General features: G+C 41.1%; 1 protein-coding gene across 2 annotated transcripts in view; it reads right to left on the bottom strand.

Moving 5' to 3' along the window:
- Nucleotides 1-11,421, bottom strand: part of RDX (radixin) — a 41,415-nt gene extending 29,994 nt beyond the window's left edge. The window contains exons 1-2 of one of the 2 annotated variants that reach the window (XM_040583530.1): nt 11,309-11,421; nt 3,506-3,574 (exon numbers count right to left, since the gene is read on the bottom strand). In XM_040583530.1, the coding sequence (XP_040439464.1) occupies nt 3,506-3,517 (12 nt within the window). In that variant the 5' untranslated portion in view covers nt 3,518-3,574; nt 11,309-11,421. Of the gene's footprint in view, nt 1-3,505; nt 3,575-4,250; nt 4,271-11,308 lie in introns of those variants that run through there. The other variant, XM_040583532.1, reaches the window with a different exon arrangement.
- Nucleotides 11,422-14,578: the final 3,157 nt, after the last annotated feature.

Genomic DNA, 14,578 nt, shown 5'->3' with positions numbered 1-14,578 from the left:
AGCCTATGAAATGATTAACAGTTATGTAACTAATGATGTCTAATTTTAGTTTCTATGTTTCTATTTTTGGTAAAGATCTGGGAGAATCTGAGAAACATTTTGAATCTGTTCCTTTAGGAAGAAAGCACTGAAAATAAGATTCAACAAATATTCTGTTCTTTAGTAAGCAAGAGAACTAAGCACGCTGAAAACAGCCTATTAACAGCTCCAATTTTGATTACGGCAGCAAAGACCTAATTAAATGAAGTCACTCACCATTTATTTTTTTTTTTAGATGGATCACAACAGAAGCTAAGTGAAACTTAATTTTTCACTGCTAGGCAGAACTGAGAATATTAAGTCTCAGAACTATTTTGTTTTAAAAGTAGAGGAGATCCCGAGTGAACTGCTTGAAAGAATGGAAAGCCACTTTGTTACAAAGTGAACAGAGAAGCAATCAAACAAGGAAGTGTTTCAATAATGTGTATTTTCCAGACACATATTACCTTCACACCTCAGGACATTATATTAAAGTCAAAGTAGCCTTTTCACTCAAGCTATTTAACCTAGTAGCCCAAGACAGAAAATCCCAAACACCTAAGAACAATGACCTTTTACTACCACATGTAAGAAGATCATTCACAGTGGCACGAACCTTATTTTACACTGAGACTTCTAGGAAAAATGAAAGATCTTTGCTTTGAAATTCAATTATGCCAAGACCATTCACTGGTCTTCATTTACTTAATTTTGCCTGGAATACTACAAAACTTTTCAATGTGAAAGCAGAAGTGAAACTGAAATCTATTCCATTGTATTTTCTGTGATTTAGTGTTTACTGATTGCATTTAAACAAATCTATAGCTTAATTATTTGTTATACCTAAGAAAAAAATGTAATTCATTCAAAAAACATGGAGAAAATTTACTTGTACTGCACTGGTTCACATATTTAGAAGATGACCAGGTTTTCTGAAAAGTATCAATTGGATCACTACAGCAGAATCTGGAAATAAAAATATGCCTAAATAGGTCACAATAATACAGAGAAGAGAGCTATAAAATAACATTTTTTATATATATAATGTCAACATTTTTCATTCTCACCGATTATGTTAACTGGATTTCTTAGTTTTATCCATGATTACTTCATTAGTTGTCAGGTTAAAAGACCTCCAATAATAAAACTACTGAACACTGACAGTCTTACTGCAACAACTGTCAAAAATAAAGAACAAGGAGTTGAAGCACAAATAGTTTGCAGGCTAGAAGTACATTTGATTATTGTGGATTGTCTTTAAAAGACAACTGGTAAGAGCTACAGTGAATGTTCAGAGCAAGGGACCTTCTACAGTCCAGTACTATCAAACCCTAGCTGAACAGCAAGACTCTTCAAAGAACAATGTCGTATTCATTAAACATAACCAATGATCAGGCTCTTATAGTCTCCAAAGAAGAAGGGGGGGGGGGGGGGGAAGAGAAGAAGAAGAAAAAACATGAAGCGCTCCAAAGCAATCTATCACTTAAGCAGCAACCAGGGCAAAATCTGAGGTCTGTTTTTTATAGGTAAAATTACTTAATCTTTGGCATGTGTGCTACTTCTTCATCCACTGATTACTAATTACAATTACAGCAACCTACAGTTCACAGGAAGAAATCCATAAGACATTTTTCAAGAAACCTAATAAATTTCATTTCATTTCTGAACAGCTCCTCTCACTTGGCTTCCTTCTAAGATCTCACATGTGCCTGCATCATCAGGAGACCAAAGAGAATATCCCAGCATATGAGAACTCTTTATATAAAGCCCCTCATCAAAGGGAAAAAAAAAAAAAAAAAAAAAATCTCATCTTTGGCATGAGTCCAGCTTCTTTCCTAAGATCTGGTAGCTAATTTCCATTCCTAGGGTGGATAGTGAGCTCTTCTAACACCTCTGCAATCTCAGTTCTAAAGATACTGCTTTTCTTGTGAACAACCCTGTAACTGTATTTCCTACAATTTTCTCAGGCCCTTAAAATAGTGGGAACCCAGCCTGCCTAAATTTCATGGTTCCAATACCACTCACTCAGGCTGTCTTTTTTTTTGTAGTCATCACTTCTATGACTTCATTCCTCTGTAGCTGCATGGAGTTGGGGGTCTCAGGAACCACATGAGCTCACAGTGACTTTTTGTCTCATTCTTAAAATACCGTTTTCCAATTGAGAACTCTGTCAACGCACTACTACATTATCACAGCCAGGACTCACAAAGGTCAGAAAACAGTATGCTACTAATTCATTTGCCAGCCTATAATAATAGTGCAGCTTTCTGTAAGAAAGGGGTAGGATACGAGTAACAACTTTCAACTTCAGAAAGTGCTAAAATACAATCCCCAATCCACAGCAGGGAAAAGAAGAAATTACAGAAATAATATGATATGGCCAGTTGGTCATTAGACCAACAGCAAAGCTCAGAACAGAACTTCTAGCCCTTGGACATTCCCACGCTCACACTATTCATTAAGCTGTACCAGTTCCAAATACTGGCATGCAATATAGACTGTTTACACTGGTAACTTCTGATAAATAGCAAAAACCTTTCATAGATCTATGTATAGGTATGTATATATGTACATGCATGCAGACAGACATATTTATTCTTAGTAATATATCTGCCCTGCTCCTAATCTACTACTTCAATGAAACATCAGTAAACAAAGCAAGCCTGAAGGCTATTACATAAACCAATTGAGTTTAATAGAAATAATCTCCCCTGACAATTCAGCTCCCTTTATGAATGCTTTGCTCACTGGATATAAGGGGAAGAGACAACCAAAAGTCATTTAACACAAGGCAGTGTTAAATGCATAAATAAAAAGCAACTAGTATTACATCAGTAGCAAAAGAATCAAGCTGCTGAATAATTATCTCCTCAAAGAATTCTAGAACTATTATCAAAACTAAAGTTGGAGATTTTTTCTTTTCCCCTGGACAGAAAATGGATGAACCCTTTTCTCAGCTGAGCCAAGATGAGTAGGAGACAACAAACATTGCTTCTTCCCTCCCTTCAACACTTACCTTCTAGGTTATATCCTCTACCATGGTAAAACTACCACCTAACCTAGTGCTGTTGCTGTCACAGACACATTTTCTGTCTTCCCTGCCAAAACCTGCAGCAAATCCTTCCACAGATTCTCAGACGTTGGACAAGGCTCAATTTATGCCTCCATTAACTACTGTATGTCATCTCATCCCAAAGTCAACAATTCCTGAGAAGTCATTCCTCCTGTCAGCCAAATGGACTCTTAAGTTCATTGTGGTTTCTAAGTACTGACCCCATCTCCAAGCATGCTTCATGCAACTTGCAGTACCAAGCTTTCTTGATCTTTTTTCCTGTTGTTATTAAACTATCTCAACTCCAATGGCACATTATCAGATCTTAGGAAATCTAGAAAGAGCAGAGTCAAAACAGCTAGAACTGTTACAAGACCACCACTCAAACATGAAAACCCTATTGGATTTTAGATGAGTAAGAAAACAGCTACTTACTGGTTTCGGCATTTTTCTTGTTTTCTTTAGTCTCCTGTTCACTTAGATCTTCTACAAACTCTTTCTCTCCTGTCAATAACAAAATTAAAGGGGTTGGTTTTTTAATTAATCAAAACAGAGCTCATGTATGTCACAGCAAATAGTACAAATTCCAAAGCAGGTAAACAAGTGCTCTACATGTACAAAATACACAAAATAAAAAGCAATTAAGTTAGCCGGAACCAGAATCTACAGGTCTCTAAGTAGTAACCTCTTTTCCAGTTTTTGTAGAATGTTAATCCACTAACGTTAGAATAAAGAGACAACAGCTCCACGAGTGCTACTAATTCTTTTTAAAATTTTTGATATCAGACACCTTCTAGTATTAAAAGCTTTAACACTATTTACGAGGAAGTAGAATTTGTACAAGGAACTCCAAAGCTGCAATTTAATCTGTCAACTCTCGTCAAACTTGAAACACCATGAAAAAACAAACTAACATAATTTTAAAGCATCAAAACTCCATTTCACCTCTATAACAGCATCCATTTCTCTCAGTGAAGGAATGACATGGTCATTTTTCCCACAAGAAATGAAATGCAAGTATACCACCACAGTAAAAAAAGGAAGAAAATCTGCTCTGCTTAAAAAAGGGCTTTTTTTACTTTAAGCAGAAAGGCTGTAAGTTATGACTATGTGGTAATGAAAATATTCACTATTGTGTTCTGTTCAAAAAAAGTTTTTATGCCTTGAAAAATATACTTGCAATGTTATTTGTAGACAGCATCCTGCAGCCTTTTCGATTCATTCTAACTCAGAATGATCAAGCAGCTTCTCACACACATTTAAAGTAATGACTTCCATGAATCAGTCCTGCTGCTGGTCTCCAAAGAGTACCGAAGATGGCACTGCCTTCAAAAATAATATTAACTGGAATTACATTTACACTAATAAAAGTGAAAGTGACATACTACTCAGAATAATTCAAGATTCCAGTATTATAACTCCATGCCTGCATCAGAAGAACAAAATTTTCAGAAGTGCTAAAAAAACAAGGGAAAAACCCAAAATGTTTGGAGTAATTAATTTATCAAAAACAATCTTTTGCATAAATGATTTTTCATTCATAAACAGAAAAGGCAAATATAAAGTGCTGTTACATATATTTATAAAAGAACTTATTTTTTTCTTGCCTCTTGGCAATAAAAAAATACAGTAAATACTAGAAACATTTGAACAGCAACCTAAGGTGCACCAGCAGTTCATTTTTATTTCTTTTTCTAATCTGTGGAGATACATTTCAAAAGTGGGACTGGAAAGAGAGATAAAGGATGAAAACAGGATTCAAGAAGCATCAATGTTGATAGCTGGTAAAGAAAAGTTAATCTCAAGACTAACGATTACAGAAAGAGGGATCTAATGGTATAATGCAGATATGGAGCAAATTTTGTTTGGCAAAATTAAAACAGAATCTTTAAGTTATATTCATTATGATATAATTAATGTAGCACAGCTATAAATGTATAATACTACATTTACCTAGCATAAAGACAATTACATTCCAGTAGATTTATTTTTTTTTAATCGCAGAGAATATTATGAAGTATTAGACAGTATCAGTAAGACTAATGTTCTAAGATATTATTCAATATATTCCTGAAAAGAATGAATATACTTTTACACAATTTCCTACACACACACACACCTTTTCTTTTAGCCACAAAAGCTTTCAGAGGAAAAATAAAATAAAATAAAATGGGGTTTTGGGTGCTTACAGCACTGGCTTTTGATAAAATTCAACAGCATGCTTCCAGTTCACAGGAAGAGATTACCTTGTCTTCTTCCCCCCTTTCCCTAATATACTCCTCAGAAAAATTCAAGAGTAGCAAAAAGCAAAATAAGCTTGGCTCTAAGACCTGCTAACAGTAGGCAGGATTCCAAGGTGTACTAATACCTGTGTTCACCTTCCTGCCTGCAGAGGCTCATTGCTTGCAAAACTGAAGGTAGACAGAAGCCCTAAACTCAGTTAATTAACAATGCAAAAACTAAATTAGATTCTCATCTACCATTTTATAAGCGTGCCAACTGAACAGTACTAAAAGTAATAGAAAGTAGCACAACCATTTTTATGTGCCTATCATTACATTAGCATTGAAAAGGAGGAGTATGGTAAGATGACTGATAAGTCCAGTCTCCAGGAGACAAATGAGAACACATGGCAAGAGGCCGAGTTCTGTGTTATCAACTTTCTATCAAGAGGTCTTGCTAAGAGAGACCATGTCTATCACCTGAAATGACTGTCATACCCTCACACATTTTATCATTGCAAATTCTGCCATAAACATGTCCTGACTTTTTGCTTTTGGTTTTACCCAAATATTTTTCTAAATTACTTCTTTGGAAACATATTTGAAAATCTCAATGTAATTTTTAAAATCGGAAACATGACTACAAAGTTTTAGAGGATAATTCTATGTCATCAAATCACAATTGGTAGACATGCAATTTAAGTGAGTTTACAGAATTAACATTTATTGTTCACACGCAAGAAAACAAAGCTATCAGAAAGCTCTTGCGCAAAACTCAATACAAATGAAGTCTCACTGTCAAGAGTCACAGATCTCATGGGCCTGACTTTCACAATACACACGCAGCAGAAAAAAAAATAATCTATGCAAAACAAATAACACCCAGGTATTTTTTGTTGAAGTGTTTGCTGTAGTATCTTTTACTAGAGTAAAAAAAATAACCTATCATTTCTTAAAAAAAAAAAAGAATGAAATTTAATAAATTTACAGCCAACTATGCTGGACTTGCTTCTATTTCAGATCATAAAGACTTGTGCCATATAATAAGGGGGGAAGGGAATAATCAAACTTGAGTGATAGGGTCTACAACTTAAATTCATGGACCATTGTTTCCATTTTATACACAAATGCAAAAAACAGCCTGTGTCTATACTTTCATACTCAATATCATATCATTTCAAATCAGTTTGTTGACACAAAAGCATTGCAACTAAATATTATACATATGTAAAAATAAAGAAGTTCATAGATCTTAAAACTGCAAAAAATAAAATCAAATAAACACTGAACAGGAAAATATCACCCTATCTTTCCCAATTATTGGCACCATATAACATTAAACCCAAATTAAATACAAGGAAAATATTTGGCCAAAAGAAACCAAAAATCACTGCCAGGCAAAATATTCTACTATTATTACTGGAGTGGTAATACACTTGTGCTGCTTAGGAGTTTCCAATGAATTCGCATTTAGTGGATGCAATTATTATCAGTTTTACTAAATCTTTATCTTTGAAACAACTGATTACTTCTATGTGGTTTTATCTTAACACTCATGTGACATGGAATTGCAAATAAGAGGAAAAAAACTAGCCACCTGGGATTGGGAATGATATATTCCTGTCATTTCCTGCATTCTGAAATGAGCTTGTGACCTACTGGACATAAAGGCTCATCACTTTGGCATTCCAATTCACAAAGGTGCTTCTTTCAAGTCAGTATTAGCAGCGCTGTAACTCTGCAGAGCTTCTACTGCTACAACATCCAGCGCTCAAGACCTTCATAGCATACACAGTAATCTGGACCCTGGACTAAACCACCAAAGTATCAGCAGGCTCCACACCATAAACAAGCAAAAAAATCGTCCAAAACTTCAAGAATTCTCTTGAAACGAAGAGCTGTGATTTCAATTAATTTCACAACAAAGCAGTTAGTATTTTTAAATCAGTATCATCCATGTTTCCAGTTATGCCACAGAAACCAACAAATAAAGCAATTGTTGAAAGATGACAAAGAAAGCGTTCTTCAGAAAATGATGGTGCACAAAATGCTTGATGCCAAAATTCTGTCAAATAATTCATGCAGCAGCTGCTTTCAAAAGAAACATTCATACATACAGCCATGGGTCTGAGGTCAGGTGAGGATGGGATAGGAGGCAGAAGGCTTGAGCAGGACGCCTGGCGGGCAGAGAACTAGCCCTCAAAAGCAGGACCCTTATCTGACAGCTTAGGACCTTCTCTCAGAAGCAGTCTCTTCAGCAGTGTGCCTCCTAAGCTCTAGCAAGAGGTTCACCATCTGTTTTCCTACATACAGATGGCAAGGACCACAGAGCTTTAGCCACACCAATATAATTAACTCACTTATTTACAGGAACTTACTTAAAATTTACATACCTTTTTTCTTTTCAAAGTCTTACTCCGTTCCATTTTTTGTGATACCTAAAAGTTTTACATCTTTGGGGAGGCAGCAACAGGGAACTTACAGGCCACGGTACCTGACTAACTGGTCTCAGCTTTCTACAGAAACACCTCCCTACTCCAAAGCAGCTTGTGAATGCCTGCAGGGCAGGTAATCTTTTACACTAACAGCTCCCTAACGACACACTTGCTGCAGTCCAATAAAGAAGTTCATTCGCCACAGACTTTACTTCTGCATACATCTTTTTCAGACAGACAGAGAAGTCATTACACAACTGTCTGCGATGTAAGCAAGCCAAGGGGGAAAACAAAACAAGCCATCTATCTCACAAGAAAAGGCAAGTAAGAAAAATAAAGAGCTGAATTCTACAGCCAAAGTAATAATTGAGACTTTACCAGCACTAGGTATCACATGCAGAGTTTTACATACCAACTTTTTTTATTTTAGTACTGTATCTTTACCTTCTTAAAACCACCACTTTCCCCAACCCTACCTTCCCTGAAATACTTGAGATGGGCTTGCTGCCACCATGAAAAATAATTGCAATATAACCAGCACAATCGTTATGCATTAGATGTATTTACAATTCAATATATTTTGAAGAGTGAAGTGTTTCTTCTAAACTGCAGTTCCTGAGAACTCCAAAAGTACAAATGAAAACTTGGCAGTTGCCAAGACAGTAGTTAAATAAAAAGCAACACAGACCAGCCAAAGAATACTCGTGCAATACTTGCAGTTTGACAGTTAATAAACTGGTATGCTATAGGTGTATTACGTAATTTATGTACAGTTAATAGTTAAGTTTAGTAACCTTAACTTCAAAATTTAGCTTCAAAGTACTCACAACTGCACTATTTGAAATAACGTGAAGATTTTGAAGATCCTGGCCTACTCTGCCAGGATGGCTAGTCTTCCCATGTACATCTGACGTACCAGCAAAAATGGAATTTAAGAAGTGTGACTGATGCAAGTACTCTGTTGTTTCAAAGTGAAATAAACCCTTCTCTAGAAATACAGTTAGCAAGAATTATAACATAACTGAAATTCTGGGTATATCCCATTTCAAAACCAGTTATTATATTTTTTGAATGATGCTGTTAAGTCTTTTAGAATGAGTTCCATAAAATAAACTTATGAATATGAACTGGCCACTTGCATCAGTCTCCATACACACTACCTAGGGTTCTTAAATTGAAATGTTCCAGAGTAAAGATTATTAAATCCCTTTTTGGGCCAACGTAATATTTGGTTTTCCTTATACTATGTGACTTGAAAGTTTCATTTCACAGAGTGATTGATAAATGTCTAAAGCAGAAAGGAAAAAAGGTTGTTTAAATTCAAAGCACAGCTGAGAATCAGTCTACTGGTAAAGCTAGCCCCCAGATGCAGTCCTTCAGTGTTGAAAGGAAAGAGTTTACCTAGGCCCCTTCAGCTCTGGAGTAAACTCGCTGAGCATGCAAGATACATTGAGTGCTGCTTTAATAGATCAATATCTTTCAACAATCAGGACTTTCTTCAGAAGTTTGTATAAAGCTTTGTTTACATTTACAGACTTGAAAATCCTCCCCTTCCTCTACTCCCACAGACTTCTAAATGCAATACAAAGAGACAAGACAGCTTTGATGTATTTAACACATCCCATAGAATAAAGTAATACCTTCAACAACTTCCTTCTTCACCTTTGCCAACAGAAGTACCCTTTCTCAAAAATCAGGGCAAGACTGTCGAAGAAGAAAGGCCATATACCTATTCTGGCAACAGCTAAAGTAACTTTCTTTACCAAGAACTGCCTTCTAGTATCATAACCTCTGCACTTCTTACCCCCCTAATTCTGCATCTTGTAGATGGATCCATATTCTCACTCTCTTTATGGCTTTACCTGATTTTCTGTGAACCAACATTTTTCCAGCAGTTCTATTATCATCAAGCCCCGCAATGCTCTCTACTGCAATGGCAGAAATAGTCAGACCAGAATTCTTTTTGTCACCTCTATGAACACTTTTACACTGTTTCTTTCAGTCAGCACTGAAGGAAAAGTCTCTGGACAGCTCCTGACATGTCACATTATGTCATTTTCCATGTGTTTTCTAAAGCTGTTTGTTGCACTTTTGCTCTCTAGTCTCCCTCCCCGATAGAAGAGCAGTGTCACTTTGGCACAAAGCTTGGAAATGCGCCACTGCCTTGCAATTGCCATTTGCTGGAAGGCTGCTTATCTGGGAACATTGCACAGGCTTGTAGTTTATTTTTCTCACAGCCCATCTTATGCTAAATCGATAAATCAATAGAGGTAAGTCTTATAATCTAACACACAGTTACTACCTGTCTCTTATCTTTAACGATCAAAAAACTACCTCATCGCAGTAGCCATAATGTTACTATGTACCAGCTCCACGTCTTCCCTCTCAACACACACTGCCCAGCAGCATTGTGCCAATGCACTATATAAGAACTGACAGCAACAACAGTATTTCTATGATCTTCTGAATATGCGAAGTGCTGTGCAGGCAGATGAGCTCTCAAAACGCTTCTGCGACATATACACGATGACAAGCATCCCTGATGAAAACAAAACAGGGTAAAAGATGCAGGCAGATGTCTGAGGCCTGACAAAAACCAGGCACAAAGGCAGAATTAATTAAAACTCAGAACTGCCACTCCCATAACTCGGTTAAAAAAAAATGGAATCTTTTAAAAGCCTGCACCAGAAAGAACATGAAATACTTGTCTAGGGTGTTACACTGACTGCAAAATACAGCTTAATAGCACCTTACAACTAATGTGATTAGTTGCGTTGGCCTAGAGTCCAAAGAGTTGGGCTTTTTTTTCACGTTCAACTTAAGAAAACTGACAAGAGACACGAATTCCAAAAAGTTGAAACTAAAACCTCCTTATCTCAGCTCGACGTTAAGCAGCAAGGTTAATCACAAATGCCCACGACTTGCACAAAACATTAACCCATTCAAAAAAGAAACAATGCACAAAGGCTCATTCAGGGCCGCTGTGCCCATTACGTCGCTCAGTATTTAAGGACTCTCAAAATGTGCGTTTGTTGAAAACAATAGACAGCAACAGATGCTTCACAGCACTCGTTTATGAAGTAATTCCTTATTATTCTTCCACACCGCCACAGTCAGCTGGCCGACCCGACTGCCACATGTCTACGGTAACCTCAAGAGCCGCGGCGCCGGGGGACATGAATAATGCAGAGGGGGCTGCGCGGCACGGGCACGCCGAGGGCGCGCTCCCGGGGCTTCCCCAACAAAGCGCCCGCCGCCCCCTCAGCGGCGGCGGGGTGGGCGAGCCGGGCCCCCCGGGCGGCGGCGGCGCCCCGCACACGAGCGGCGCGTTGCAGTGCCGCCGCAACAAGTCGCCCCGCTGCGCGCCGGTGCCCCCCGCCACCCCGGCCCCGGGCTGCGGGCGGGCTCCCGCCTCAGAGCCCGGCGGGGGAACCGGCCCCCACGGCCGCGGCCTGCCGCCCCCGCACTGCCCTCCGGGGCAGGGGAGACCCCGCCCCCCGCGCCGGCTGACAGCCGCCCGCGCTCCCCTCGCCTCAGCGCCCCGCGGGGCCGGCGCGGCCCGGCCCGCTCCCCCGCCTCACCTGCGGCTCCGCTCCCCCGCGCTCCCGGTGCCGGGCGGAGGGGGGGAACGGGACCCCGGGGTAGGGCGCTGGGCGCGGCGGTGTCCGCTCCTCGCGGGGAAGGGCGGTGTGTGTCCCCCCCGCCACCGCGCAGCCTCCCGCTGGCAGCGGGGCAGGAGGCGCTGCGGGGCCGCCCCGCGCTGCTCGCGGCGCCGCCAGGGACGAGGTGCCAAGCGCGGCCGCCGCTGACAGCTCCGCAATATGGCGGAGGCCGCCGCCGTTCGGATTTTCCCCCCTATCAGATGTTGCCCCTGCGCCCGCTCTGGGCATGCGCGGCGCGGCCGGGCATGCGCAACAGGCGGCGCGAAGCCGCTGCCCGTAGTGCCGGGGCTGGCGGAGGGGCGCGGGGGCTGGCGGTGCGCGAGCGGCCCGCGGGCGCGGAAGGAGCCGTGCGTGGCCGCGGTGAGGCGGAGCCGACCGGGGCTCCCGCTGCGGGAACGGGGAGGGCGAGGGGCCGGGGCGGTCACGGGGGGGACGGCGCGGACGAGAGTTGTAGCTCCCGTGAGGGGATGGTGGCGAGCACCCACCCCGTGAGGCAGCCCGGAGGGCCGCTACCGCGCTGCGGCTTCTCTGCGTGGACTCCGCGGCGCCCTGCGGGCTGGGGCTCAGCCGGCTCCGGGAGACGCGAGTGCCCCGCGGACACCGCCCGAGCCCGGCTTTGCCCGCGCGGTTGCTCCTAACGGGCGCTTAGCGGTAAAGCCGCCCTCCTGAAACTCCGCTGGAGTAAGCGAGCGGAAGATGAGCAGAGAGCGGGCGCTGCCAGCTGGGCGGCCGGGGACGGAAAACGCCAGTGAGGCGGGCGGCGTGGATGTCTCCCGTTCGAAGCCCCGCGAGGAAGCCCGTCGCGCTGGGGAGGAGGCGGCAGGCGCGTGGTGCGGGGGAGCCCGGGTGCCCGGGAAGGCAGGCGGGTGGCACGGGGCCGGCGGCGCCGGCGGGCGGGAGCGGGGCCCCTCAGGCAGGGGGAGCCTTCAGGGAAGCAGCGCAGAATGCAGCTTGAGTGCAGAGCGCGGACCCCGTGCCCCTCGTTCATCTCGCTGCAGGGATGGGACCCTCGCTCCTTTTTCATCCCTCGGGTGGAGGAAGGAGTCACACTGGGGGATGAGATCACCCTTCTTTTCTTTTTTTTTTTTCATATACATATTTTCGTTTTTTCGCATACAATCCCAACAGGAATGGACAAGACAGCAGTAGAGAGAATCCTGCTAAGGACAGAAGGGTTGAGGCAGTCCCAGCCCCCCCTGCGCTTTTGCAGTTTATTTTTGTTTGCAAGAAAGTGAAGGTGCACCCTGAGATTGGTGGCACCATAGCCAAGGAGGTCAAGCAGCGAAGCTCGGTGCAAAGGGATCCACTTGAGCTACCCTCTGAGTCATGCAGCTGCTATTAATACACCTCGCCCTCTGGCTGTCTGATAAAGAAAGAAAGGTTGGGGGAAAAGCTAAGAGGAATTTTCAATTAAAGCTGCTTCAAAAAGAATAATAAGAACATTTTACGATGAATCAGAGGTAGGGAGAAGGGGAGGAAGAGGAGAGCAGCCTGGCAAACAACAAGGAATCATGTCCCAGAGAATCTGTGGGAGCCTTAATGACTAAATCTTTTTTAATTTGTTTGGACAAAACTTAAAGAATATTCCAATAAAGTAGATGACTACATAAGACAAACTATGAAGAAATTAAATTGAATTGTACAAGCTTGAGTTTAATTGCTGCTTCTAGAGGCATTTAATGAGTTTAATCTGTGATGATTTTATGCATTTCATTGTATGTTTCAAAGAGGCATCTCTCTCGCAGTCATCACCACAGAACCTGAACATCTCAGTCTGTTAAAAGTACATTCAGTTTTCTCCCATGGTCTAAAACTTGAGTTCCAGCTTTGTTTATAACATTTTGCTCCAAGGAAAAAGTGATGGCAGCTAATTCTTCCTCTCCATTCTGGCTTGAAACAGGGTATTTTGCAGTACATTAAACTTTTGAAGTGTCTTGCAGTCTCTGCAGATAACATAGTCCCACTGACCAGCTGCCATGAGTATTGCAACATGCTCTTCCCTGTTCAGGCAGCTTTTTCCTGCAGATCACAGTAAGATCCAAGGGAAATGAAAAACAAAACAAAAAAACAGCCACGGAAAATCAAACCCCGTTTCATTCAGTCACCTAAATAAATTGTCTACATATCAGTGCACCACACAGATAAAATGTGTTTACTTCAGTTGACTGACTGAATTAGAGTCTCGCTTTTCTTCCCGAATAGTCCATTGTGAACTGGTTCAAATATAGGATTATTGTACTAGGGCATAGTTTGTGTTGATAGTGTGTGGAAGAAAGTTCCTTTCAATTTGTGCATTATCACTGTCAGGATATGCTTTATCTCTTACCCTGTTACATGAAAAATATTATTGCTTAAAAATGTCAAGGTAAATAATAGTCTTATCTTCCTTGTCAACAGTATAATGTGGTTTTCTTCTCACCTTGCTTCCTTAACAAGGAGTAAAATGGCAGTTTGGCTGATAAAACAGGGCAGTAAAAACAAAAGTGTAGTTAAGAGATCATTTTCTTTTCAGCTGTGAAACTGAAACTACAGAAAGAACTTAGAGGCAATAAAGAGAGCTTTCAGATAGCCATATCAACTTGAATTACACAGTTCTTTAAGAGGTAGATTATAAAGATAATGATAAGAATACCATAACTGCAAGATATAGAAGTTTGTCTTCCTGCAGTAATGCCGAAATACAGCTCTTCATTAAAAAACGTATTTTTAAACTTTCATTCCCCAATCTGAGGAATCCATCCTAGATTTGCTTTTGAAAGTAAAGAATTCTGGGCCAATGCTTCTCTTCTTTTTCAGTGCACCTGCAAAGGCATAAAGTATTAGCCAGTGAAGACCCAGTTGTGGGTTAGCACCCACTTTTATTAAAGCTAAATGTACAATCCAAGAGGCATTTACTGGAGAAAACATTTTGGAAAGGAGAACTAAAAAAAAAAAACAACAACAAAAAACAACCTTGAGGAATTTCTGGTTTTTTTGGCATCTTAAATGATATGTAACACACCTTTACTTTATCCTGTAATTCAATGAAGATTGATGCCATCAGCTAGGATAGAAGTGTAGTCGTGCCTATACCATGCCCTTAATATGAAGAATTATAGATGGAGTTAGTCTACAAGCCTGGAAGCTAGCCACTCTGCCTGGGAATATTTATGCATATGACTCAACACAGACATATAATCTATTAATATG

This window comes from Falco naumanni, chromosome 2 (assembly GCF_017639655.2).
Source record: "Falco naumanni isolate bFalNau1 chromosome 2, bFalNau1.pat, whole genome shotgun sequence".
NCBI classification, from domain to species: domain Eukaryota; kingdom Metazoa; phylum Chordata; class Aves; order Falconiformes; family Falconidae; genus Falco; species Falco naumanni.
Note: the sequence above shows the minus strand (reverse complement) of the source record. Positions and strands in the feature narration are given on the sequence as shown.